The following is a 24,560-nucleotide window of genomic DNA, read 5'->3' on the forward strand; positions in this document are numbered from 1 at the left end:
GAGCTGGAGCCCCCGAGAGATCGTAATCTTGACGATAAATACACTCGGCCAGGAAGTCAAGCGGCAAAATCAGCAATTTCGCGCAACGCGCCGCCGCCGCCCTGTCCCGCGCGTCCTCCATCGACAACGCAAAATTGCGCTATCGCGTTAAAAATTCCTTCAGCGCGACACGCAATCTCGCCGACTGGCTCGCTGCAAAGTTAATCGAAATTCGCGCGGCAGTCGACGTGTCGATCAGTGGCGACGATCGAGGCCCCCGTTCGACGCGACGAATTAACACTTTGACTGCCGCGTCAAACGTACGTGACGCCTGTATTTCCTCGGGAGACGTCACACTGTACGCGTAACGCGCGCTCCGATGACTCTATTTTCTAGTTTAAGTCGCGCCCGGCTAACGCAAATCCAACGAAAAGCGCGGGACGAAGACCTGAGGTTGGAGGTAGCGAGAGAGAGAGAGAGAGAGAGAGAGAGAGTTTCTCGCATACTGGAGCACCGGCGCCGGTCTCACCGAGCGGCGACGCAGCTGCGACGCACGTGCGTGCGGCGCGGGTACGATTGTTGCGGTGGGCGAACTGTTAAGAAAACACCTTATCGTGCTCGCGATCCTCAGCGGCCGAGGGTGCGCAGGAGGAGTCCGACGGTGGTGGCGTGCCACCACCTGTCCGACGCCACGCGGACACTGTCTGTCGATCACGCAGACGGTCTGTCTTCTGTGCCCTCCGCAACAGCCGACGGACAGTTCCACTTGATTAACCGAGCTCATGCGTGCGACGTGTACCGCCTTCCGCGGCTCCGACGCGCACGATCGAAGCCGTTGTTGCGCGCAAATTACACACCGGGCGAAATAGAACGCGCCGGAGGAGAGTTTATTGTGATCGCTTATCGCGCGGGCTCCTTGGATTCCGTCTCTAGCGACGCGCCGCATCCGGTCGCGCGGCGAGGCGCGCTCGCCGCGCATCCGGGACTCCTCGAAAAACTGATCGACCGCTCTCGAAACTCTGGTATCGCGACACGACGCGCACGAGATTAAATCGAGATCCCCGGAAATGACGAGATCAATAAGATGGATAAGTTACAATAACGAGTAACAAATAATTAACAAATATAACAAATATTAACTGACACAATAACAAGTGTTAATTAAAACAATTAGACGAATTAATAAATGCCTCGTTTTCCGATATCACCGATAATCGCCGCATCGCATCGGCTCTCCTTTGTGTACCGACACATGTCGCAGGAGCCAACTCGCAGAGGATGCTCTCAGCTAATTATGCCGCCTGTTGAACGATCTCGTTTTTACGCAAATTTTTCCGACGAGTGCAGAGATTCGCACGGCGTTTCTTGCGGAGCTGGCTGGCTGGCTGGCTGGCTCGTTCGCCGGTTGCGGGATTAGCGCGTGTCGCGCTGCGCTGGAAGAAGCGAGATGCGAGATCCTAACGTGCTCGATCGAAGCGGCCACTAGTGGCCGCAAATCGCGTGCACCGAATCGTCGCCACCGAAATGTGGCAGCGCACCGCATTGTCCGGTCGTCGAGTTTTACGCTCGTTTGCCGGTGTCCGGCCGCACCGATACCCGGCGCACCGGGTGTCGCGAATGCAAGGGCGAGCCTGCGGCTCGCCCGACGCGACCTGCGGTCGGCGGCAGCGCCGGCCACGCGTCCATTAGATATTGCCTCGCTCTTCTTCTCGCAGTTGACCAAATTGCAATCGGCGCTGTCTACTGCTGTTTACGAAGGAACGGCGAGTCGGAGCGAGACGACAGACATGTTACTCGGCGCACACGGTATGGACAGATGGTTATCGAGGAGCGTCGAGAACACGTAATTCCATGCTAATTCCGATAAACAATCGCTCTTGACAGTGTCATCCTCGAGTAGCGTCAAGGTCACGTGCGTTGACGCGCGGCTTGCGAGCAACGAGCGAGCGCGAGACTCCTCTTCCTCTTCCTCTTAGCCGTCGAAAGCGATCGTTCGCACGGAAAGACTCACTACTGACTCGCTACCGTCGCCGAATCGTCGCCGTTGGCTGGAAGAGCGCACAGTTCCGTGATTTCGGTCGCTGCTACGAGAACGACAACGACGTCGGGGTCTGGTCGACGCTCGAAGTTTGGAAATTCGTGGGGGCGATCAGTCACCAGTCGGCGAGATAAATCTGACTCATAAGTTACCGAGCGGGGGTGCGCCGTACCGAGCCCGTGGCGGCCAGGGGTGGTCGTATCTACGGGGAAGGAGGATGTCGAGGTGGAGAGGAAGAGGATGGAGAACGAGAGACGGCCTCGATGTAGCCCGTATCAAGATCTCTTTGCATCTCCGCCAGGCGGAGAGAGAGAGAGAGAGAGAGAGAGAGAGAGAGAGAGAGAGGGTGGGCGGACGAGGCGGGGGAGAAACGGGCCACGGGGGTGCTTATCTCCGCGTTATTCCCGAAGGGCGAACCCCGTCAGCCTGGGACCCGGCAGATAACGTTCCCCCGTTTCGCGCTCAACCCCCGCTCTATACTGGGTGTCGAAGTTGTCGAATTGACTGTACGCTCCGACGCGACGCTCCCGCTAAGAATGTTAAAGTCGCGCGCGCGCGCGCGAATGGATGGAGTGGATCGGGACGCTTAAAGGGGTGCCGGCGTGGGCGCGAGGGTACGTTTGTTGTTGCGTGCCGACCGTTCGCCCTCGGGCCGACCGCCCGGCTTCGTCAAGGCGTATTCATTGCGCTACTCGGTGCAAGCTGCGTAAGAGTTTAGATGCATAATTTTTTCGAGGGAGCGTATATCGCCCGCGAGCATTTAATCTTTCCCATTCGGGCGCTTAACTTTTTTATGCACACGAGAGGAAGTGGCTAAGCGACGCTTAACGGTCAGTTTCGTACGTCAGATCGACCGAGAGATTTTTTATCTCTTTTTTTTTCCTTCGTACGTCGACACAAATCATAAAAATGTTATCCGCCGATTTAACATTTTTATCAATTTAAGTTTTAAAATTTAATATTTTACTAAAATAAGAGAAACGTGGGTGCGTTTTTGTGCATGTGTTGTGCAAATTTCACAACATTTTGTCCCGACTGCAAGGTACTCAGACATTAAAGACATCGATTAGAGTAGCACGCGGTGTGCTTAACTCGGTTCGTATTCCTCGCAGCGAGATCTTGCGAGCAGCTTCGCTTGCACGCGGTGCAAGATGACGAGGCGATGCATCGCGATTTTTGTCATCGCGGAGGCCGATTCGCCGCGCCTCGGCAAGACGTCGCACACACCCAGTATAGATGATCGGGTTTCATTTCTCCGGCGGGACCTTCGCTGCTGGTCGCGCTAAGATAAGCCTCCCTCGGCGTTTCTTTTCCCCCGCATCGCACCGGCTAAGGGAGCGAAAGCGCGAGCGCGCGCGCGCGCGCGCGCGAGTGTGTCGGTGCGCTCGTGCGTGTGCGGTGAGACTGAGGGTCGAGTGGGGTGGCCGGTCGTTCGTGAAATAAGCTCCGCGGGGTTTTGGTGGTCGCGCTTTGGGGCGGCTTAGGGCCGCGCCTGCACACACTCGGCCCCCCCGAAACGACTGACTGCCAGTCGTTTCCCCCTCGTCCTCCTGCTCCTCTCCTCTCCTCCTTCTCTTCCTCCTCCTCCTCCTCCTCCTCCTCCTCCTCTCGTCTACCCTGCGCACTCAAAACACACCCCCGAAAGGGCCCCCGCGAGCCCAGCTGCCGATGACGTTTCCACGTGGGTACCCGCGAGGCTCGCGTGTTTTCGACGTCGCTCCGATGATTTCGCTCTCGCCGCTACTCTCCCACTCTCTCTCTCTTTCTCTCCGCCCTCTTCTTTCGCCCGCCACCCTCTCGCGCGCGCACCGCGGCGGAATTACCCCCGGGGCCATCGTGCCCGCCGAATTCCACGATCGCGAGTCACGATTACGTCGGTCTCTCGGAAATGAAGCGAGCAAACGGTAACAGTAGCTTGTTGCGACTGTTGATAAGTGCGGCAAAGTTTCTCAGATTTTTCCGGCAATAACGCGGCAATTACGCAGGTGTGCCGTTAACATCATTAACACGTTAACCGCCATATGTGGGTCACCAGTGACAGGCGCTGCAACATTGCAAGGCGTCTCACTTTACGCAGCCAATTGCACGCAACGTGTCAAGTATCCAGACAATAAAACGAGCCAACGAGCAAGCGAACCGGCGAATATATTCGTCGTAAGTCGCGTTTATCTATCCTCTTAGTGACTGAAGCTTGAAAGCGTGAGCGATAATCAGTGGAGGTCAACGTGGCAGAGTCAACGTGTTAAGACGCATGTTTGCGTGTCCTGGGTCGTATTGACCCTGGTCTCGATATATCTTGCTTGTGTTCGATCCTGCAATCCTTCCCTCCTTCGAGAGAGATGAGGCGTCCCAAGCGAACGCAACAGCGAGGAATCGCCGAACGTTGAAAAGTGTAGCTTATTTCGTCGATGACGAAGTGCGCGCGTATTATCGCGCGCACCAGAGGGGGGATCGGAATCTTCCTTCAGCTCGACGCATCTCCTGCGACGCTGCACACACGAAGGGTTACGAGCGGCCATTCCATATCGCAAAGATGCAAAGACGCAGTATCGTGACATTTGTCGCGAGGAGGGAATCTCTCCGGACGAGCGAGTGCGAGCGATTAATCACGCGCGCGCGATCGTCCCAAAGCCCGACGGTCCACGTCGTCCTCCGGCGCTCCAGCGCCGCCGCCGCCACCACCACGAGCTCCTCCTCTTCTTCTTCTTCTACCTCCTACGATATCCCGCCATATTTCACTCGCTTCCAACAAGTTATTGCGCGGCATTGATCCCGCAGCGAGAGGAGCGACTGCCGATCCGCTCGGGCCGCTCGCGTATTATCGCTCCGATCGATTACGCACCCGCCCCGAGATTCCCGCTCGATAGGGCGACAACGGAAACGGTAGCATCACCTCGGGGGCTCGCTCGACGGAATCACCATAAGCGCTGAGGCCCCGACGGGACATTCTGGCGACCCGCGACCGCGGGGGTCCGCGATATACTCCAGATACGCATCGACACCCACTCGTTGCTTCGTGGCGCGAGTCGGATGTCGTTCTCGACACTCGTCTCGCTCGGCAAGGTGTGGTTGGCTGCTCAGGGCCGTAACTCGGCGCTACTCGCCGCGTGAACGACGACCGCCGACCGACCGCGGCGACCCGACGGCAGCAACGGCAAAATCGGCGGCGGCGGCGGCGGCGGCGGCGGCGGCGGCGGCGGCGGCACGACTGCAGCCTAAGTGGTTTCCGGCTTTTTTCGATTTATAATCGACGGAACGATTACCGGAGGTAGCGTTCCGGGGCCGGTCCTGGGCGCCTACTGTTGGGCCTCGCCACGGCCCCGAGGGGATGTTTGATTATTACCCGGCTGCTCTTTCCTGTACGGGGGCTCCTCTCTCATTCTTTCTCTTTCTCCTGCTCATTCTCGCACCCTCCCTCTCTCTCTCTCTCTCTCTCTCTCTCTCTCTCTCTCTCTCCCTCTCTTTCTCTTCCTCTCTTTCCCTCTGCCTGACGATGATCTTTATGGATCAGACATCGGCCGGTAAATTAGCACCTCCTGGAAGCCAAGGACAGCGGCGGAGAAAATTGCAGCGTCCAGGAAGTGGCGCTTCGGGGGAGGATGCCGAAAGGACGAGAGCGAATTTTGGACGCTGAAAAAGATTTCTTTAACGGTATTCGGATAATATATTTAACGCGTATCTTTCTTAATCGTTTCAGCAACGCGAGATAATCGCTTCCGCGGGCATGCATACATGCATAGTGTGGGGTGATTAATACCGAATGGTGTGTATAATTATCGCGCTTCGATTATTGCCTCGCGATCCAATCAGAATCCAATCATTGCGATCAAAAGGTCCCGGAAATTCGGAAGTGTCTTCGCAATCTCTGCTTTAGTCGCAACGTCGAGGATATCCTTGGAGATATAGACAGGAGGCATCGCTCTCCGAGCCTCTCCGATGCCGGATCGAGGAATTCGAGTGATCTAAGAAGCAAGAACGGCAACCTTGGCAATAATTCGCAGCGATCTTATCGCCGACGCTTCATGGCAGGATTTCCCGGCGATCTCTACGATTAGCGTTACAACGTTGCGGCGCTGCCCCTAAGCCTCCTCCAGGCCGCGGCGAACGGTTGATACACCGCGCGCGCGCGCGAGTTTTGTGCGCGCATAAAGGGTTAACGCACTCGCGGCGAGATCCTGCCGAAGGGGAGTACACGTCGGTGAAATTCACGCATCGCATGATTTTCTCGGTAAGACAAGTCGGTGGGGCCCCCCCTCCACCCGGACCGGCCGGGCCCCGACCCGACGTCGGCGCAAGGTGTGGTTCGCCGCGACGTAACCGGCGTATAAACGCCGCACGGTTTCGGACGTAAGTGGTTTCCGGCTTTTTCGGCGGTTTATAATCGGCCGACGATTACCGAAGTAGCGTCCCGGGACCGGTCCCCGGGTGCCTACTGTTGAGTTGTTTCCCCCCTCCGTCGCTCCTCCTCGCCCTAAACTCATCCTCGGGCCCCTCGCCGCGCGAGGGGGTGTAGCGATGTCGGAGGGATAGCTCTGCTGCGGTGTACAGGGTCCTTCAGGCACCACGATCAGATATGCGATACGGGCGCGTACGCTCACCTGATCCTCTATCTCACCTGATCTCGCCTTATCGACGCGGCGACACTTCCGACGGGACGCGTCTCTGACAAATCGGAGGCGATCGAGGAGAAAAAATTGCCGGGGAGCGCCCGTGACGCTTGGCACTATCCAGCTACGCGGAAGTGCCTCCTCGGGCGTCCGCGCGCTCCTCGATCGTTCTGGCCGAGCGAACGCCTTGGAATTTATTGCAATTCCCCGCGCAACGGGAGCAGCGGAAATGTCGTTATTTATTTAATTATCAGTTATTGGGGAATTTTTCGACCTCACGGCGGACGTTCATTCTGCGTCCCCCACAAGACGCGGACGATGAATTCCCTCTCGCTCAACGATCACGAATGATTCGAACGGCAGGAAGCTGTACGCCGTGCGCGATCGTGATATTTCGGGACGCTGAGTGAACCCCTCGAGCGAGATCCTCGTTTAATAAAATATTCAACCACATGTTTCATCCTCGCTGCTTCGTCTCGCCGAGAAGCGCGCGCGCGACGTTCGCGTCGAGCTACCGAAGTGAGGAGGCCGATGAGAAGCGAGAATTCTGCGATTTAGCCGAAGCCCCGAGCCTCAGGATCCCCTACTCGTGGATGCATCCTCCTTAATACAATGTAACCTTCCTCGGATACAAAAAATTCTACCGATCACTTTGAAGGGGCCTGTATCGGCTACCCGCGCCCACCGCCGGGTGGCCGTGTAGGTGTACGCGAAGATAGAAAGAGAGAGAGAGAGAGAGCCTCGCGCTCGGCTGGTGGGGGTAAGAGAGCGACCGGGGGTAGGGTGGTTTAATCACGGGGGCTATCACAATCCCTAAGTGGGCTTCCTGCCCGCTTCGGAATTATAGATAATGTCAGATAATAATAACACACCCTGTAGGGGCAGGCCCCGGAGCCCACCAGAGGCAATAAGTATAAGGTAACCTGAGGCGCGCAGGGAGGACGGCGGGAGGGGGCAGGGTAGTCAAGCTGGCCGGTGGTGGTGGTGGCGACGGCGGCGTTGGTGGTGGTGGTGGTGGTGGTGGTGGTGGTGGTGGTGGTGGTATTAGTAGGAGGATAAGTATAGGCTGCGAGAGAAGCCAAGTGGGTTGAGGTGGACAGAGCTGGACGTAGGAGGACGTCTAGGAGAGAGAGAGAGAGAGAGAGAGAGAGAGAGAGAGAGAGAGAGAGAGAGAGAGAGAGAGAGAGAGAGAGAGAGGAAAGAGAAAAAGAACGCGCGAGGGAGAGAGCGAGCCGAGGAGAGGAAGAAGGAGAAAGATAGATCGAGAGAAGGACCCCGCTTCTTCTTCTCCTTCAGGGTTAGCCTTCTGGTAGAAGCTCTGGGAGTCGGGAGTCAGGCCCAGCAGTCTGGGGGCCCCATACGTGCCGGGCCACGGGGTCATCCGGGACCCCCGTTTCCCAGCCCCACCCTCTACGCGCCCCCCGACCCTCCGTCCAGTCCGCCGCCCATCACTTTTTCTTACTTCTCGCTCCGCACACCTTCGGCGACCCCGCCACCTTCGCAACGCGGGATATCGCATAACGCGGTGTTCCTTCTTCTTCTTCTTCTTCTTCTTCTTCTTCTTCTTCTGCTCCTTCGGCTTCTTTCTCCCCGTCCCTCTGACGCCCGGTATTCCCTCTTCTCTTTCTCCGTGAACGATCGGCGATACGACGCGGCGCGGCTCTTCTTCAAGTTTTCCGTCCGCGAGAACACACCGAGGTGCGATCGCCGCCGCGGTGGTTTTGACAGTTCTCTTCGGGTTCTCTTCGGCGAGCTAGGTGAGAGACAGGTGAGATTTCCGAGGAGATAATCGCCGCGCTCCTTGCCTCCGCAGCGTGGATGCGAGACACAATGTGGACGTTCTCACCGGATCGAGACTCCGGGAATAGCGCGCCGACGATGCGCAAACCGGCTGGGAATCTTTAATCGCTGATAGGACACGCACGCGTACGTATTTTACGCTTAACATCGTCTTCGCATCGTAACAGTCATAGTAAGCCATAGTAAGTATCTCGCACTCTTCCAAATATTTTCTCTCATATAAAATGTATGAAATTGTCAATACTTAAAATACTTGAAAAACACAGTCCTTCTGCAAGTAACTGTCTCTACATCGCAAAGTACTAAAAGATATTCACCTTGCGACATGTCAGAATACCTTCAAATATTGCGAAATTTTTTTTTTACTTTTAGGGTTACAATAAATTCTCGAGATCAGTTGCAATGGCGCTGATGAGTATGTGAGATCGTTTTACTACCCAACCACCCACCCCTTCCGCGCAAACACTCTTCATCTTCCCTCTTGATATCGTCGGGCTTATCACCCCGTAGATCTCTGTATGGCCACAATTATCGCTCTGACGTGACTCTCGTCCAGCGTTTGAGAGACACGGAAGTGCAATTTCTCCCAGGAACCTGTCGACGGACTCGGATTCGTACTAATCGACGTCCCTAAAACTCACGCGATCCAAGCCGCATTTCACGGTCTCGTTTTTGCCCAACTGCCTCCCGGTGCTCCCGAGTGTATTCGTATCCCCCGACCCCTCCTCCCTCTTTCCGGCCGCCGTTCCCCCGGCTCAAGAAACACCATCAAAATATTTTACATCCCCGTCGCCAGTCAGAGACGCCGTATTAATTAGCGCGCAGAAACGCGATTAGACCGTGGCGCTACGTCACCCTCCGTACACCCCTGTACGTGTGTCTGTATGTGCACGCTCATGTCTGCGTCCGCGGGTACATGCCACCCCTCGGCGCGCGTTACGCGCGTCGTAACCCCCGCCGTAAAGTGGCGATATGATATTCACCCGCCGACACCCCGGTTCGGGACACCCACTTTTCCGCGGACACCTGTTTCCCTTCGACTCGCCCACACCCCCGCCCCCTCTCGCGTGTCGCATTTTAAGCGAGTTAGACGCCCCTCCAAGAGGCACGGACGACCCTTCGCGAAGGAGGCCCCCCGTGGTGACCCTTTCACCCTCTCCTGTCACGCGTGCTTCTGTCGGTCCACAGGTTCTCGGGGGGTACGGGCGGGGGGGGGGGCAGCCGGGCTGGACAGATGGGGGGCGTAGCTCCGTGAATTTTTTCACCCCGTCCCCGTGAGCGCGCCTCTGCGCCGTGTCTTCCTTATGTCGGCGCGCCCGTCGTTGCGCCGCGCCGTTTCGTGCGTGCCACCCCCGTCGGCGGAGGCGTGGTACGCGAAATTGCGCGGCGGCTGGCCCGCGCTGCAACGTGGCGGGTAATCGTCGCGGAATCGATGCTACATCCGTGAACGAGGGTGCTAATATCGCCCCGCTATTGTGACGATTATTACCGCGCGGCCGCTGGAAATTGGCCCATTGTCGTTCGCGCGCGCGCGCGTTAAGTGGCATTCTTTTTTTTTTCTTTTTTTTTTTTTTCCGGCAGCGAATTCGCCGGTCGCGAGTGCGTCCGGCGGGAGGACCCGGTAATTTATGACGCACACGACGTAAAGAATTTATACGTGGCTTTTGTAAATCAGCGTGTACCTGCGCTTTTCGTGCTGCGGAAATTCGTTGTCCACTTGTCACCTGTCGCTAGCCGGCGATTGCCAACTTGTATTTACACGCGCTTGCAATTCTCTGCCACCTCGCGCTCGCTTGACTTTTTCATTCGCCGAAATGCATATCTCGTAATCGTTTAAGTGTTACACTTCGCAATCGTCACGTTGAGAAGCGCTCGAAATAGTAATCAAGACGCAATCTTTCGACGCGGCCACCCGACAGTCCGACGTTCGTCATCGCCGTCGGGATATTCTTCCAGTGGCAACGGCGAGGCTCGAAGGCAATCTCTGCCAAACCACGTTAATCCCCCCATAAGACCCGCTAACACAATTAGGACAACGCGAAACACAATTACCCTCGGCGAAGTCACCCTGTAGCCAAGCATCCCGGAATTACGAATTGACGAGAGAGAGAGAGAGAGAGAGAGACAGGGGAATGGGTAACTCGCGTACTCTCACCGCTCGGTGCTGCAATTTCAAACTCTCTTTCAAACACACGACGACTCGGTCTCGAATTATATGTCCAGTTATTGGACGCGAATTGGATCGTCGATAATACAAGTCTCGGCACAGGGAAGCTAACTCCACCTGCTTGTTATTATCTGCACGCGCTTCTAATTATACAACCGGTTAACCGGCTTCGTTTGAATGAGCTTGACACGGCAACGACAACGACAATGTACGGCCGGACAACTTTACGATTCGAATGACAACGCGCGGACGAAATTAACGGCGCGCGCGGAGGCGGGCGAGATTTAAAATCGACGGCGCCGCCACGCGACACCGTTTTAAAGCCGCTCACCGTTTCGCCCATTAAAGCGTGATTACTCGGCCGATCGCACCGGGATCCCGGTGACCGAAGGAATCCACCGGGCGCAATCTAGAGATCGCCAGCCCGCCGAGATTTTCCGGCCCCGAGCAGCCCTAAGGGCAGCAGCGGGTACGATCGAGAAATCGCGTCGTCATCGCCGATGGAGCGTGGCGGTACCTGTTGTTAATAAAAACACGAGGTCAAACGCGCCGTAACGTCGCCGTCGTCGTGGTAGTCGTCGTCGTCGGTCCAACGCGGGGGGGGGGGGAGGGGTTGGGGGTTGTGATTCCAGCGGAGTGTACTCTGTCATGCGTCAGGTGCCGACGGGGGATTCACCGCGGGGTGAACGCGGCGCGGGCAGAGTGCGAACGTTGTGGAAATTCTAACGGGTGTTCGTCGACTCGTCGATTCGCAATGTGGAAGGCCTTCGTGCGCGACCAACGCTCGGCGGCTCATTCAAGCTTCCGTGCGCACATCGGTCATTTTTTTATCGCCAGCCTTGTCTCTCTCTCTCTCTCTCTCTCTCTCTCTCTCTCTCTCTCTCTCTCTCTCTCTCTATCTTTCTCGCTCTCCTCGAGTCAGCGGAACTTTGCGATCGCGATTCCGACTATGTTCGTTCGGTTACGTTTCTAGCCTCCAGCGGCGGCAGGACTCGACGTCCTCGGTACAAGATATTAAGGAGACGGTACGGATTTAAGAGTGAAGATAAGGAAATGTTCGCAAATTTCTTGAGGGATGATGTTATCCTTTGCCCGAGTGCCGTGGTAGCGCCCTCAAATGGCGCGCGGCTTCACAAAAGAAACTGAAAAGATTTGGAACGTCTTCCCGCTGAACGATTGAAAGACGTCCAGGCGTCTGGCAGACGTCTCGAAAGATTAGGATGTCTTCTAAACGTGCGAAAGGTGTCTCAAAGGATTAGACGTCTTTCGGATACCTGAAAGACGTCTTAAGAGCGATCAGTTTGTCTTCAGGGCGGCAGCTGAGAGATACCTCGAAGATTTAACAATATTTTCTGCTCGCGTCTGCCTGTTTTCCGCGGCCCGAGAATTGGTCACATTCGGAACGTAATCGAACGCTTAATCCGAGTAATGATATTTAGCCAGCGATGGATAAGCGGATAGAAAGAAAACTTGAAAACAAGCAGCATAACAGGAAGTAGTAAATACTTCGCACCAAGACGACCGCAGAATGCGGGACACGATAAGAACGTAATGTTTCATATTACGAGGACAGAAATCAGAGATCGCGACGGCGGTTTCTTTTTATCGGGGAAACAAACCGCCGCGAGAGCTTGAATATTCAAGCCGGGCGAGCGCAAGCGTGCGAACGGGGGTCCGAAGGTCGAGGGGGTCGAAGGCTACGTGGAAGACGGCGACGAGAGAGAGGGTGCAGCGCGGGGGTGGCCAGTCGAGATTGCGTGCGTTTACAAAGCAAATGGCTTGAAAATAACCGAGCGGCGTGCCCCGTGGGCACCACGGGGAGAAAGCGCGTTCGCCGGGTGCACGAGGGTGGTCCGAGGGTGAAGCGGAGAAAGAAAGAGAGAGAAAGAGGAAAACTCGCGAGAGCGAGAGAGGGGAAGCAGAGGAACGAGAGAAGGAAAACGGACGAAAGGGGGGAAAGAGAAAGAAGCAGATAGGAACGGAGAGAATTCGCGAGGGAGCGAGAGAGAGGGATACGTTGTACGACAGGGAGAATCGAAGCCACCCCCCAGTGGCAGAGAATCGAGAAGAGGCCCGAGAAGCGAGAGGGTGGACGAGCGAGCGAAAGCGGGAGAGAGAGAGAAAGAGAGAGAGAGAAGAGGGAGAGAGAGAGAGAGAGAGAAGAGGGAGGGAAAGAGAGAAGAGAGGGAGAGGAAAAGAGAAAGAGAGAGAGAGAGAGAGACAGAGAGAGGGGGGAGAGAGAGAGAGAGAGAGAAGCACGCGGGGAAGGGGTGGTATAATCGATGCGGACATGTGCAGTTCCCTCGGGGGTAGCAACCCCTAACTCGCCAAACCTATTTATACAACAATGCCCGGTACAACCCCCCGTAAACCACCCTCACGGTGGACCGCCGTGGCTGCTGTTGCTGTTGCTGCACACTCTACCGCCCCTGCGCGCGTACATCCACCGTCTCCCTCCTCCGCCCCGCGTCCGTCGCTCCGTGAACCTTCTCTGTTGCCTTCGGTTTATAATCAACCCCTCTTTCTGCTCGACTCTCGTCCTCCTTCTCTTGCTCTCGCTGCGTCGACCAACCCCTCGACACGAGCGGTTTATCTTGGGGCCCGCGCGAGACCGGAGAGCTGGTATTTTAAATAGCAAATACTTATCTCGTCGACGAGGGGCGGGCAGGCGCCCTGATAAGCGGGTCGAGAGGGTGCAAGCGCGTATATGGGCCGATTAGGGTGGGAACCGCCAAGGAGGTGAGTGTGAGAGTGTATTCCTTGAGCGCGAACCGGAATCTTGACGCGATTTTTATTCGCGTTGAGGGAGGTTCCACAGAAAGCGGCCGCTTTCTGAAACTCTGACTTTTCGCTCGCGGAATAAGCCAGCTTTACCGGCGATACTGCAATTTTATCATTGCTACTATATTGGTGATACATTCCCTATTAGTATCATTATTATTATTACGTTATCACGACTCAATATTGTCATTATTATTATTAATTAGCTGTTGCTGTTGTGTGTTATACGCAGCTACCACTCGCATCTCAAGGTAAACTATTCATTTAAATCGCGACGACAAATTGAATTCCACGAAAGTATAATGTGTGTTTAACCCCGAAATACTGCGATATATATATATATATATATACTTCCGAAAGAAAGAAAAGAAGGAAAAGCAACAACGATCGATCCTGCCGAGTCGTTCCGAATATCCGCAATGTGGCAGGCCAGATGCGAACGCGGCCGCGGCGCGTCATCACCGAGGCAGGAACTTTAAGCCGTTCCAGAAATTCGCGCGTTCAAAAACGCGCGTGTTTTACAGACGGAGATAAAGTCGCGCACGGCGAACAATACGTGCATTTACATGCATGTATGGTAATAAGAATGCTGCAAGGGCCGTCGCGTTTATGTCGGAGCACGCTACGCGTATATGCACGTATAACGCCTCGTGTACATACAGGGTGTCGCGGAAATCCCGATAACGGGCGCGCGTTGTGCGGCTTCGACGTATGAAGAGCGTATCGCGCGTCTCTATCGGTCGCACGAATTCGAATAATCTCGGATAAGAACATCTCGTCCCAAGGAGGACCGGCATGATTACGATTATTCGCTGGGCGGAAGTAACACGGCTATCAATATCCCACGATTCTCCCCCGGCGAATTCCCGACATCTCCGCGATACTCACGATGCGCCGGTAAGCGCGGTGCACGTTTCGAGTTAACACGCTTCCTCCGGAGGCGCGACCGACGAGGTCAAACGCTTCTAAGTGCCACGTAACGCACATGCAGCGTGACGACCGAAATTCCCCGCGCGATTCCCCGGACTTTTCCTGAACTTTCCAAGAAACGACTTTCTTCTCTCTCTCTCTCTTTCTCTCTCTCCCTATGACGCGGGGATCCTCTCGTCTAACGTCAACCCTGACACGTGAGGCAGGCAGCTACGGACGAGCAACACACACGCGGCCTGGAATACCTTTGTCTACGAGCACGCTTATCCCGCGCCCGCAGAGAGGCACCCCGTACCGAGAAGGGAAAGGTGGAAACGCACATTCGCGCGTTCGAGGAGAGGTCGCACGTGGCTCTCTAATGCCCGCGGAAGAAAGAAGGCGAGCGAGCTATCGTTGCGTCTGCAAGACGGAGCCGACGGGGCTGGCTGGCTGGCTGGCTGGCTGGCTGGCTGGCTGGCTGGGTGGTTGGCTGGCTGGCTGGTTGACTGGCTGGCTGATTAGCTGGCTGGCTGGCTGGCTGGCTGGCTGGCTGGCTGGCTGGCTGGCTGGCTGGCTGGCTGGCTGGGACCACGCAGGCAGGTAATCCGGATTTCGGATTAGCCTAAGCCCGACGGAACGCCGGGAGGTCGGTCGTCCGTCCGCCCGTCTGTTGCTTCGTCTGTTTGTCCGCCGTACGAACAAACGAACAAACGAACGTACGTACTTCTGGTCTCGACTCGTCCTCGTGTGCGCTTCAAGGGAGACGGAAACGAGGCGACGCGAGAGAAACGCACATCGCGCCCACGAAACGTGCCCGTCGCGTTCGCCGGATCCAACGCGACGGCGACAACGTGGCCACTCGACGTCTCCATTGTGCGGCCGTCCCACGGATCGAGGCTCGCACGAATTCGTGAGGATTCTGAGAAGAAAGACTTCACTCGGCGAGAGGAGATGAGTTTCCCCCTCCGGGGGAAGTGGGCAAACGTTACGCGTGGGACGTGGACCGCGCCATCGGAGAAATAAAAGTAGACGGCGCTATCGCGACCCTACAATCGCTATATCTGTCGCATTTGCGTTTCTATGAGAGGGGGACTCGTTTCTCGACTCGCTATGGACAACCGTAGGAGTTCTGCGAAATACAGAGCGGGGAAATATGAGAGACACAAAATATCAAGCATCAAGCACTTTCGACAAATTAATGATAAAATCGAGTACTTCGTTCTTCGGGAATTTGCCTTTGAATGAGCGAGCAACCGAACGGACCCTCTATCGCTCTAATACATCACCGATTTCGTTGGTTAACGCGAATATGTCAACTAGATACATTGTTTAAAGAAAAAAAAGCCGTACGTTCGAGTGAAAATTTTGTCCCCATTAACCCCTATCAACCTTCGAAAGGTAATTATGCAGAAACAGGGACCATCCCTCGATGTCAATGGTTAGGTTAGGGTTAGGTTATGATATGTTACCAAGGTCATGCATCCCGAGTAATGTTCTGAAAGTTTTAGCCCGCGCTCATTGTTTATAACAAAGTTATAAACAAAATAAATATACTAAATAATATATAATTTTCTGTCATGACTTTATGTCATTTGTGCACGAAAAATGTTGTTCGTAAAAATGTAAAATGTCCGCATTGCGAAAATATCATAGAATTGAATAGTGGACGACTAACTTCTTCATTGTACGCACCATTATCACAAGCAAGCACAGAAACAAAAACGCAAACGATTAATTTGTAACTTCAAAATGAGTGCGTTAAGGGAGTGTGCAAAAAGAGCCGTATGTTCGAGTGAAAATTTTGCTCCCTTAACCCCTTCGAACCTCAACCTTCGAAGTTCCGCCGAACTTGAAGAACCAATGAAAAACTCTCGAGACGTAACTCGAAATACGAAGTTGCAACGTGTGTGTGTGTGTGTGTGTGTGGAAAAACGTATCATAAATCCCATCGCGAGAGCTTGAGAAAAGCAGCGAAACGCGCCGCTCACCAAGTCTCCAGCCGCCGGCAAAGCTAGCGAACCCACAGCCACCGCTTCAAACGAACCGCTCGGGCGCGTCGGCGTGCCAGGCTACACGGCTTCCTCGACGCGCGCGTCCTTCGCGAGGGAAGAACTTGAGGAGTGACGAGCGACGCGCTCCGAGCTCGCGGCCGAGAAGAACGATCGAGGGGGGTGGTCCCAAGGGTTAATTCGAAGCTCTGCCGCGGGTTAACTCGATCCTGCGACAGGCTGAAACGCGCGGGCGCGCTCGCGGTGAGCAGGGCGTGATTTGTAAGGCCTCCTTGCATAATGATAGCAGACGAACGACGACGGGCGTCGAGGGGGTTGCACGCGCGCGCACGCGGGGGCTCGTTTTGCGACACGTGCGCGGGCACGTGAGCGGGTCGCCGGAGCGCGTTGGACTGTGACACGTCGCGGCCCTCGGCCCAGGGACCACCCCTTGGGAACGACGCTTCGTCGTCCTGTCCTGCGTATCTCCTAGAACGAACGTCTACTCCGACGGGTAGATACGCATCGACGAGTGTATTCACCGGTGTTATCGATGTCGCGGATATGACGCGTCGCTGTTAACCTTCGCTCAGCTGTGTAGTAACGAGAATATCCGCGGAAAGAGAAGCATGTGACGCCATGTGACTCGTTACTTTCTGCCACCTTTCCTGTCATTCTTCCTGACTGCGTAATTTTGTAATTTTTCGTAATTTTATTATTTCTCTTTCCACGGGTACCTCCGTGTCATTCGTTAACAATCAAGGGGTGAAAGCAGCCGGAAAAAATTGCCAGTGCCGAAGGAGCGCACTGCTCTTTACACTTCTCTCTCTCTCTCTCTCTCTCGCTCTCTCTCCCCCTCTCTCTCCCTCTCTCTCTACATGATTTTGCATATCCACCTCGCACACGGAAGGTTCCATTTCGCCGGCTTGCGCGTTATATCACCGCTCCCTTCGCACGGTAGTTAATTAATCCCCGTAATCGCGGCAGGATTCACCGAGATCGGATTTTTATCCGATCCCGTTCTGATTCAGCGCTCCGCTGCGCAAGAATGTCGCTCGGCTTGCGCGCTCCCTTGCGCGTTTTCTTACACCGCGTAAACTAGGGTAAGGAGAGCGAGGATCCGGGGCTCGAAGGGAGGGCACGCGGGAACGACCCCCCGGGACGGTTTGTCCCTGCCGTACTCCCACGGGAGCCCGTGGCAGTTCCTGGGTTCGCGGAGGTGGGCCGCGCATCTGTCGAATCTCCCGCAGGAGACTCTCTCTGCCCGGGACTACCCACACATTACACGGAAGACCGACGCCTCCTCCGACGTCGTTACATCGCGCGTTACATCGCATGTGCGCGCGGTAACTATCCGGCTAAATTACACGCCAAACTCTCGCCACATGGACAGACCGGCGTTGGAGGAGGGCTCGCGCGCTATTCTCCAGGGCGATCGGGACGCTTCTAATGAGGTTATATTATTTCGCGGATTGCGTAACTTGTTTCAAGATGCCGCTGAACCGCGCGTGTCCGCGCGACGCGGCTCGAGAGATCTCGTCGTGAAGGGCACTCGATGATAATGCGCATCGAGAAAAAACGGTCACATCCAAATGCGAACGCACTCGCGAAATTTCTTCGAGTGGCGTTCCACTCAAATAGCAGAATGACAGCCGGCTCACTCGAGTTCGAGTGACTTTTCACTTACGTGGAGTGAACTCTTCGCTCTGAATCGTTGAGTGAATACTTTCGTTCGAAATTGAACGGTGAATCTGATACGCTTCGCTGTCACTGGGACAAATTCGCCCTGGTCTGAGACATTTCCAAGTTTTGGCTCTGCGTTAAGCTTGCAAATTCTGTCGAACTTGAAGGACCATTGAAGAATCTCGGAATGTAACATTATTCAAGCTATTCCCAAGATTTCCTATTCGTATTCTTTAAAACTTTTATTTTTAACTTTAGTCAACGATATATTAATTATATAATGCATTTAAATGCAAATGAAGTACAACGCGAGATATGTGTAGGAGAATATTAAGTAATTTAATTTAAAGATTAATTAAGAGATATAAATGAGTAAAAGAAAAAATATATATATATATATATTTTCATTCTCAATATCTCCCTTTCTCTTTTCCTTCGACGTTGAAAGTCTCGATGAAATACGAGGTTCTCGAAAGAGCTGATAAGAAAGGAGCTACAAAAGCAAAGATATAACATGCATGATTTGAATATTCATTCTTATGATTCCGCGTGGCGGCACTTTGCGATAGCTTCGAGTGAAACATCCACTCGTTTCAAATGAGATCTCCCATCGAAAAATTTCGAGAATAGAACCATGTTGCACGCAACTATCCGGAAAGGCTTTTCCTTTACTTCTACACGTGAAGGCGAATTCACGTGAAATTGAATAACATCATTTTGCGCGCACTATGAAACTGAATACCTTCATCGCGGCCCTTCATTATAATGGAGCGACTTCGCCGTAAACATTCAAAGGCAGATAGGCAATTTGCTAATCGGCATTTTCTGGAATAACGTTTCATCAGGTAGACGGGACGTTTCGTCAACGTGCCGAGTCACTTCTCGCTTGATTTGTTCAACCGAGTGAAACAATTCCGCGCCTACGCAACGAAGGTTGTTCCGCGAACAGCCGCGTGCGTATCTCCGCGACGGGGGCGCGTTAACACGTGCGCATCCGTAAACTACGAGACGGGACCGAGCCACTGGCTCTGTGCACACACTTAGCGGATGCACTTGCAAGCGCCAGGGGAAGGAGCTGTTTGTGTGTACACGGTGTACGCGAAACACATGGGGACGTGTACGCCGCATCGTTGACGGCCCCAGCGGGGCTGCGCCGAGAATACAGACGCGAGCGCTCGACCCCCGTGGAGGGCGCAGAAACACATCAAAATCGAATTCACCAGATGTCCAGGCCGATGCGAGAGAGACGGCACCCTCTTCTTCCTTTCCCCGGACGACGATGTCGTAGCCGCTAACGACGTCAGAGCGACGCCGGCATCGCAGATGCGTTTACGACCGACGATTTGGGGAAAGGAAAGGATTCAGGCCGGCACCCGAGCTCTCGTCCCACACCCTTCGGCGAGGATCGTTTCTTGGCGGAGATTAGTACCGAAGGAATGATCAAGGTGAGAGCGAATCATGACACGTGCGTAATTATACAGACATTGTTAGCAACGTGCATATACGCGGCCGTTGTCGCGGCCAGAGAAATGGCTGCGGAATATTGTATTAATGAGAAAATATTCATATTCATTGAAATATGACTGCTACATAGGTCGAACTACATGCTTTCTTTTCTTAAATTAATGTGTCACCGGAAACTGTCGAGCACACGAGTTTGAAAATTTTGTTAACAAATATATGACAAATATATGAAGATGCACATTTTTTCACTATATTATTTTTGCTTTATCTTATGGTACGATTGACATTTCCTCCGAAGTCCGTTTCCGAAAAGCACAGCGAAGAATTTGACTGATGAAAAATGTTTGTACGCTACTGTAAATCGTTCATCGATCAATGACCATAGGTTACTTCATCAATTATGGGGGGTTTGTCAAACTTGTGTGAAGGAAAATGTTCGTTTAGAAAAGGCGATGGGTAGAGGGATTCGGAACTTGTCATTGGAAATTTTTCTGGATAATTCATCCATTTTTGAAGCATTTTCCGAGTGTTCGAGCCTCAAGAAATGTACATATACACCTAAATTTAGAAACAAAATTTAAATTAACATGAGAAAGGCGTGTGAAAAATTAAATTGAGACTCTACTGAGTAATATTTGAGCTTGGCTATGAATTCAATGTCAGACGAGCTTGACATTTTTCAAACAATATTACAGCTTTTTTTTTTTTCTTTTTTAATAATGACGGCGTATAGAGGCGTTATTTTAAAATGCGAAATTCGTGTGTGGGTGCGCGCACAAGCGCGCGAGTGCCATGTTTAACGAAATTTCAGCGAAATTTCAACGACGGATTTGTAGCGGGTATGTTGGCATCGTTGTTGTAAATTCTGTTACGTCATCGCACGCAGCAAGTATACCTGCTTTTCGCTTTGAATTTTTTCGCCCACGTCATTCCGGTATTTAGCCGGATTGCCTTTTGAATAAGTCCAACGCGCTTTTTGACGCGCGAAAAAAGCGTCCGCTGCGAACCGGCCGACGCCGACGTATATGCGCGTTTAACGTGCTGCGTAACGTACGTGTATAACGTAACGCGCGCGCGCGCGGCGCACTTGATTGGCGGCATATAAATGCGACTACTGCGTACGAAAGCTAGCCAAAGCGTATGCAAATACCAGCGAGAGACCTGACATAATTTACAAACTGCATATCTCGGAACTGCAGAAAATTGATTTTGTTTCCAGCGTGTTAAAACGGTATTTTCGCGCGCGCGCTCCCTCTCTCTCTCTCTCTCTCTCTCTCTCTCTCTCTCCCCCTCCCTCCCTCTTTCTCTCGCAGTGTCCGGCCGGCGCTTTTGCGAAATATCGGTTTCGTCTCACGTTCGCCGCCTTTTAATACCTTCAATTATCTCGCCGTGACAACTAATAACTTCTTCATCCCGCAACCAGGTGCGATATCTAACGTCTAGCACGCGGCTCTTGCCGTCTCTCTCCGGCCGGCGACTTTCTCGGCGATATATCCTCCCGATATATCGTCGCGCGTCGAATCGCGCGGTCAAGCGTCGTGTCGCCGCTCGTTAGGATAACGCTACTGAAATCGGCGGCCGCCGATGTGTGACACCGGCGAGTCTGAACGACGTCTGTCGGCTGTAATGAGCGGCGGAAATCGAAGACGCTGACGCATGCGCGTTAGCATAAAAACGTAAACAGTCACTTACCTCGTTAACTTCCGTCATCGTGGACTTTTTCTCGCGATCGCTCGCAATCTTACACATGAGTTTCTCGTCGTTACGCACTCGCACACTTTCCCGAATCCTACTACACTTCGTCGCACCTTCGTCGCAATCTCGCTCTCGCTTAACTCGTGCTACGGTTACTACGTCGAAATACGCTCAAGATCTAAGATCACTGTCGACGTGACGGGGTCTGAGTAACAGAAAGATTAGGTTCACTTGACTCGTGGCTTCGATTTTAATTTGATGTGTATTGTCGGGTGACTAATTATCGACCGTGTCACCGGCCAGTCGGACCGTCGGGAGCGATTTTTAAATCGATTAACGGAACTGGACGTGTTCACTTCTCGATATTTCGTGCAACCTGAGAGTCCTTGACGCGCGAAGGTGTCACAAGGAAGGTGTCCAATTCCGTCGATCGACAGGAGCGCGCCCGTGGATATCGCGACGAATTATTAGAGATCGGTGCAACACCGATCCGTCGCGGGTCCATTGTTGATTACATCCGACCGATTTGGAGATACTCTTCGATTCCGTCCCTCTACGCGATCAGCGAGGAAAAACGCCGCACGCGGTGGCGCGCGTGTTTAGAGAAGGGAATGAAATGCACAGCTGTTTATACGGAAATACGAGGTGGTTTATTATAATAATATTTATAATCGTTATGCGTCGCGGCGGCGCGTCTCTTTCTCGGTCTGCCTTACTCGGTGTAAGTGTGTGTGTGTGTGTGTGTGTGTGTAAGCGTATATATGTGTTCTTGTGTCATATGTATGCGTTCCTGTGTGTGTGTGTGTGTGTGTATGCGCGTGCGTGTGGTGTATGTATGTTGTCACGATACACATATATTACTTCCGATGTCGTTTAAGAGTAAGTCTGGCCGTTTTCGCAAATCGGCTCGCGCGCATTCAGCAAAAAGAGAGGATAGAGTGTGTTAGTGTGTTTCTCTTGTGTATTTACATCGATCTCGCCGCCTTAACAGATACAAATTACACGTTCCTATTTATATTTATACTTTTAATGATAATATTAGTACAGCGTGTCTCAAAGTATGGACTCGTGTCCATTTGGGTACGTGTGGTATATGTGTGTGTGTGTGTGTGTGTGTGTGTGTGTGTACGTTTCTGTATCTGTACGTGTTTATGTGTGTACGTTTAACGACGCGTGTACGTGTATTTTTATCAGGTGTACAACAGCAGATATCTACAGGGTGTCTCCAAAGTAACGTCGAAAAATAATCAACAGGGAGGGCACAATATTACACGATAGGGACGATTCGAATTTTATACACAATAATAATAATAATAATAATAATAATAATAATAATTAATATATAATAATTAATAATAATATTAATAATAATAATGAAAATAGAGTAACATCGGCGTCGCGATGCCGATATAATAAAGATAATAACGTCGACCGCTCGACAACGATAACCGTGAATCAAGGGACGAGGACAAACGCGCTTCGCGTGCGTGGCATTCGTATCTTACAGAAAGGACGAGCGTCTTGTCGACGGGACTTCGCGCGACGTCCGCGACTCGACCGACGACCGAAGCGCGGGTCGACGTGGTCGCGAAACGAAAAAGACACAACAGAGAGAGAGAGAGAGAGAGAGAGAGAGAGAGAGAGAGAGAGAAAGAGAGAGATAGATAGATAGATAGATAGATAGATAGATAGATAGATAGATAGATAGATAGATAGATAGATAGATAGATAGATAGATAGATAGAGAGAGAGAGAGAGAGAGAGAGAGAGAGAGAGAGAGAGAGAGAGAGAGAGAGAGAGAGAGAGAGAGAGAGAGAGAATGAGACAGAGTGAGAGGGGGGGGGGAAAGGGAAACCAGGGGAAACAACAGGAAGGAAAGCAACGAAGCGCCGAGCCTTCCTCCGAGTCCGAGTCGCCCTCGGACTCGGAATCGCCGCCTTTCTCGCTCTCCGTTCTCGCGGCGGCGCTCTCGCGATTCCGTTGGTGCGCGCGGGCGGAATTATTATTATAAGGGACGTTAATTAATACTCGTACTACCAGGCCAGCCCTTCGCTCTGTATCTGGTGCGGCTCCAGGAACCCGCCGCCCGCGACCCCGCCGCCGCCGCCGCCGCCGCCGCCGCCGCCTGGCCCGCCGCCGTTCCCGCCGCCGCTCGGATTACCCTGCGCTCCACCTGGGAACAAGCGAACGCAAACGGCGTCGATGCCAATTAAGATTTAAATCCCGCAACAAGGCGCAACGCGACGCGCGATGCGACGTGACGCGACGCGACGCGACGCGAAGCAACGCAACGCAACGCAACGCAGCAACGAAGCAACGGCCGGAAGTACCGATCAAAGTGTGCGCGGCCGTCGGCGAGACAATCCGCCGCCGGCAGCTTATAAATATTAATACGAGGCCCGATAATTGCGTTACACTTCTCTCATCTTCTTATCTCTAGATTTCCGAAGTAAATTCGACAACCCGCCGGCGACGGTGTTGTATTTTAACCTTCCTTCTTTCGCATTTCGCGCGCACACTCGGTTCCGCGGATGCCTTGTACTATCGGCAGATAGATAATCACTAAAAGGATCCCCGCATTCTCGTTCGAAACGCTCACGTTTCTCGTGACTCTATCGATTCATTCAGAAAGCGGCAACATGTCCAGAGGAAACGATAAGCACAAAAGATAAACGTATAAAATGAATATAAATGACTAATTAATAATTGATGATGCACGTTACATGTGGCACGCCGCGTTACATTCTCTTTGCTGACGCATGCGAGACATCAAGCAGTCAGAAAGTCACCCTGTCTCCGGACGCGTTTGCGATTTTTGGATTACTCAACAGCCATGAGAAACGTGTATAGCCAGTCGAAAAGTTTTAATAGCTGTCGATCTATCGATAGCGAGACATTCGCGAGAGACTTGCTTGCGAGTTCGCGCCGCCTCCGTTGCGAAGACAGTGAATACAGACAGTCTCGGTCAGACTTGCCATCGCGTCTCATCCTCGATCGTAATTAACGTTAGCTTTCTCGACGTCGCACGTGTTTCTCCCATCTTTTCATTCGAAACTTTTCATTCAGAAGCCTTCCTTCGAAACGCCAATTCTTTTTTTCACGGAGTAAGCAATAATTGTATATCCCGCGTCGTAAAGTTGTCAAGCTCGAGCCGGCAGAGGCCGTACCAGGTGTTGAATATTCCACTTCACAGGTATACATATCGCGGTTATTAATATAACTGTCGTTAAGCGTACTTTGCGTAAACAAATTGACGACATACGTTCGAGCGTAGTGACATGCCAGCGACAGCTCGACAAGACACGCATGGCCGACGTAAGTCGAAGAAAATGTACTTTTAGGCTCGCGACGTATCGCGAAAGGTCACACACACACACACACACACACACACCATGATTGTCAGATCTCAATTATCCATGCGTCATACTTCCAAAGGAAATGACATTCAC

At 53.0% G+C, this 24,560-nt stretch overlaps 1 protein-coding gene across 5 annotated transcripts in view; it reads right to left on the reverse strand.

Moving 5' to 3' along the window:
• The window catches only part of Lim1 (LIM homeobox 1), an 88,508-nt gene that overhangs the window by 27,094 nt on the left and 36,854 nt on the right, over positions 1–24,560 (reverse strand). For 4 of the 5 annotated variants that reach the window (XM_025303465.1, XM_025303443.1, XM_025303457.1 and 1 more), the window contains one exon: positions 22,918–23,284. The exons of the other annotated variant lie outside the window; for it this stretch is intronic. In XM_025303465.1, the coding sequence (XP_025159250.1) occupies positions 23,145–23,284 (140 nt within the window). In that variant the 3' untranslated portion in view covers positions 22,918–23,144. Of the gene's footprint in view, positions 1–22,917; positions 23,285–24,560 lie in introns of those variants that run through there. 5 annotated transcript variants of the gene reach the window in all.

This window comes from Harpegnathos saltator, unplaced genomic scaffold (assembly GCF_003227715.2).
Source record: "Harpegnathos saltator strain DR-91 unplaced genomic scaffold, Hsal_v8.6 scaffold115, whole genome shotgun sequence".
Lineage (NCBI taxonomy): Eukaryota > Metazoa > Arthropoda > Insecta > Hymenoptera > Formicidae > Harpegnathos > Harpegnathos saltator.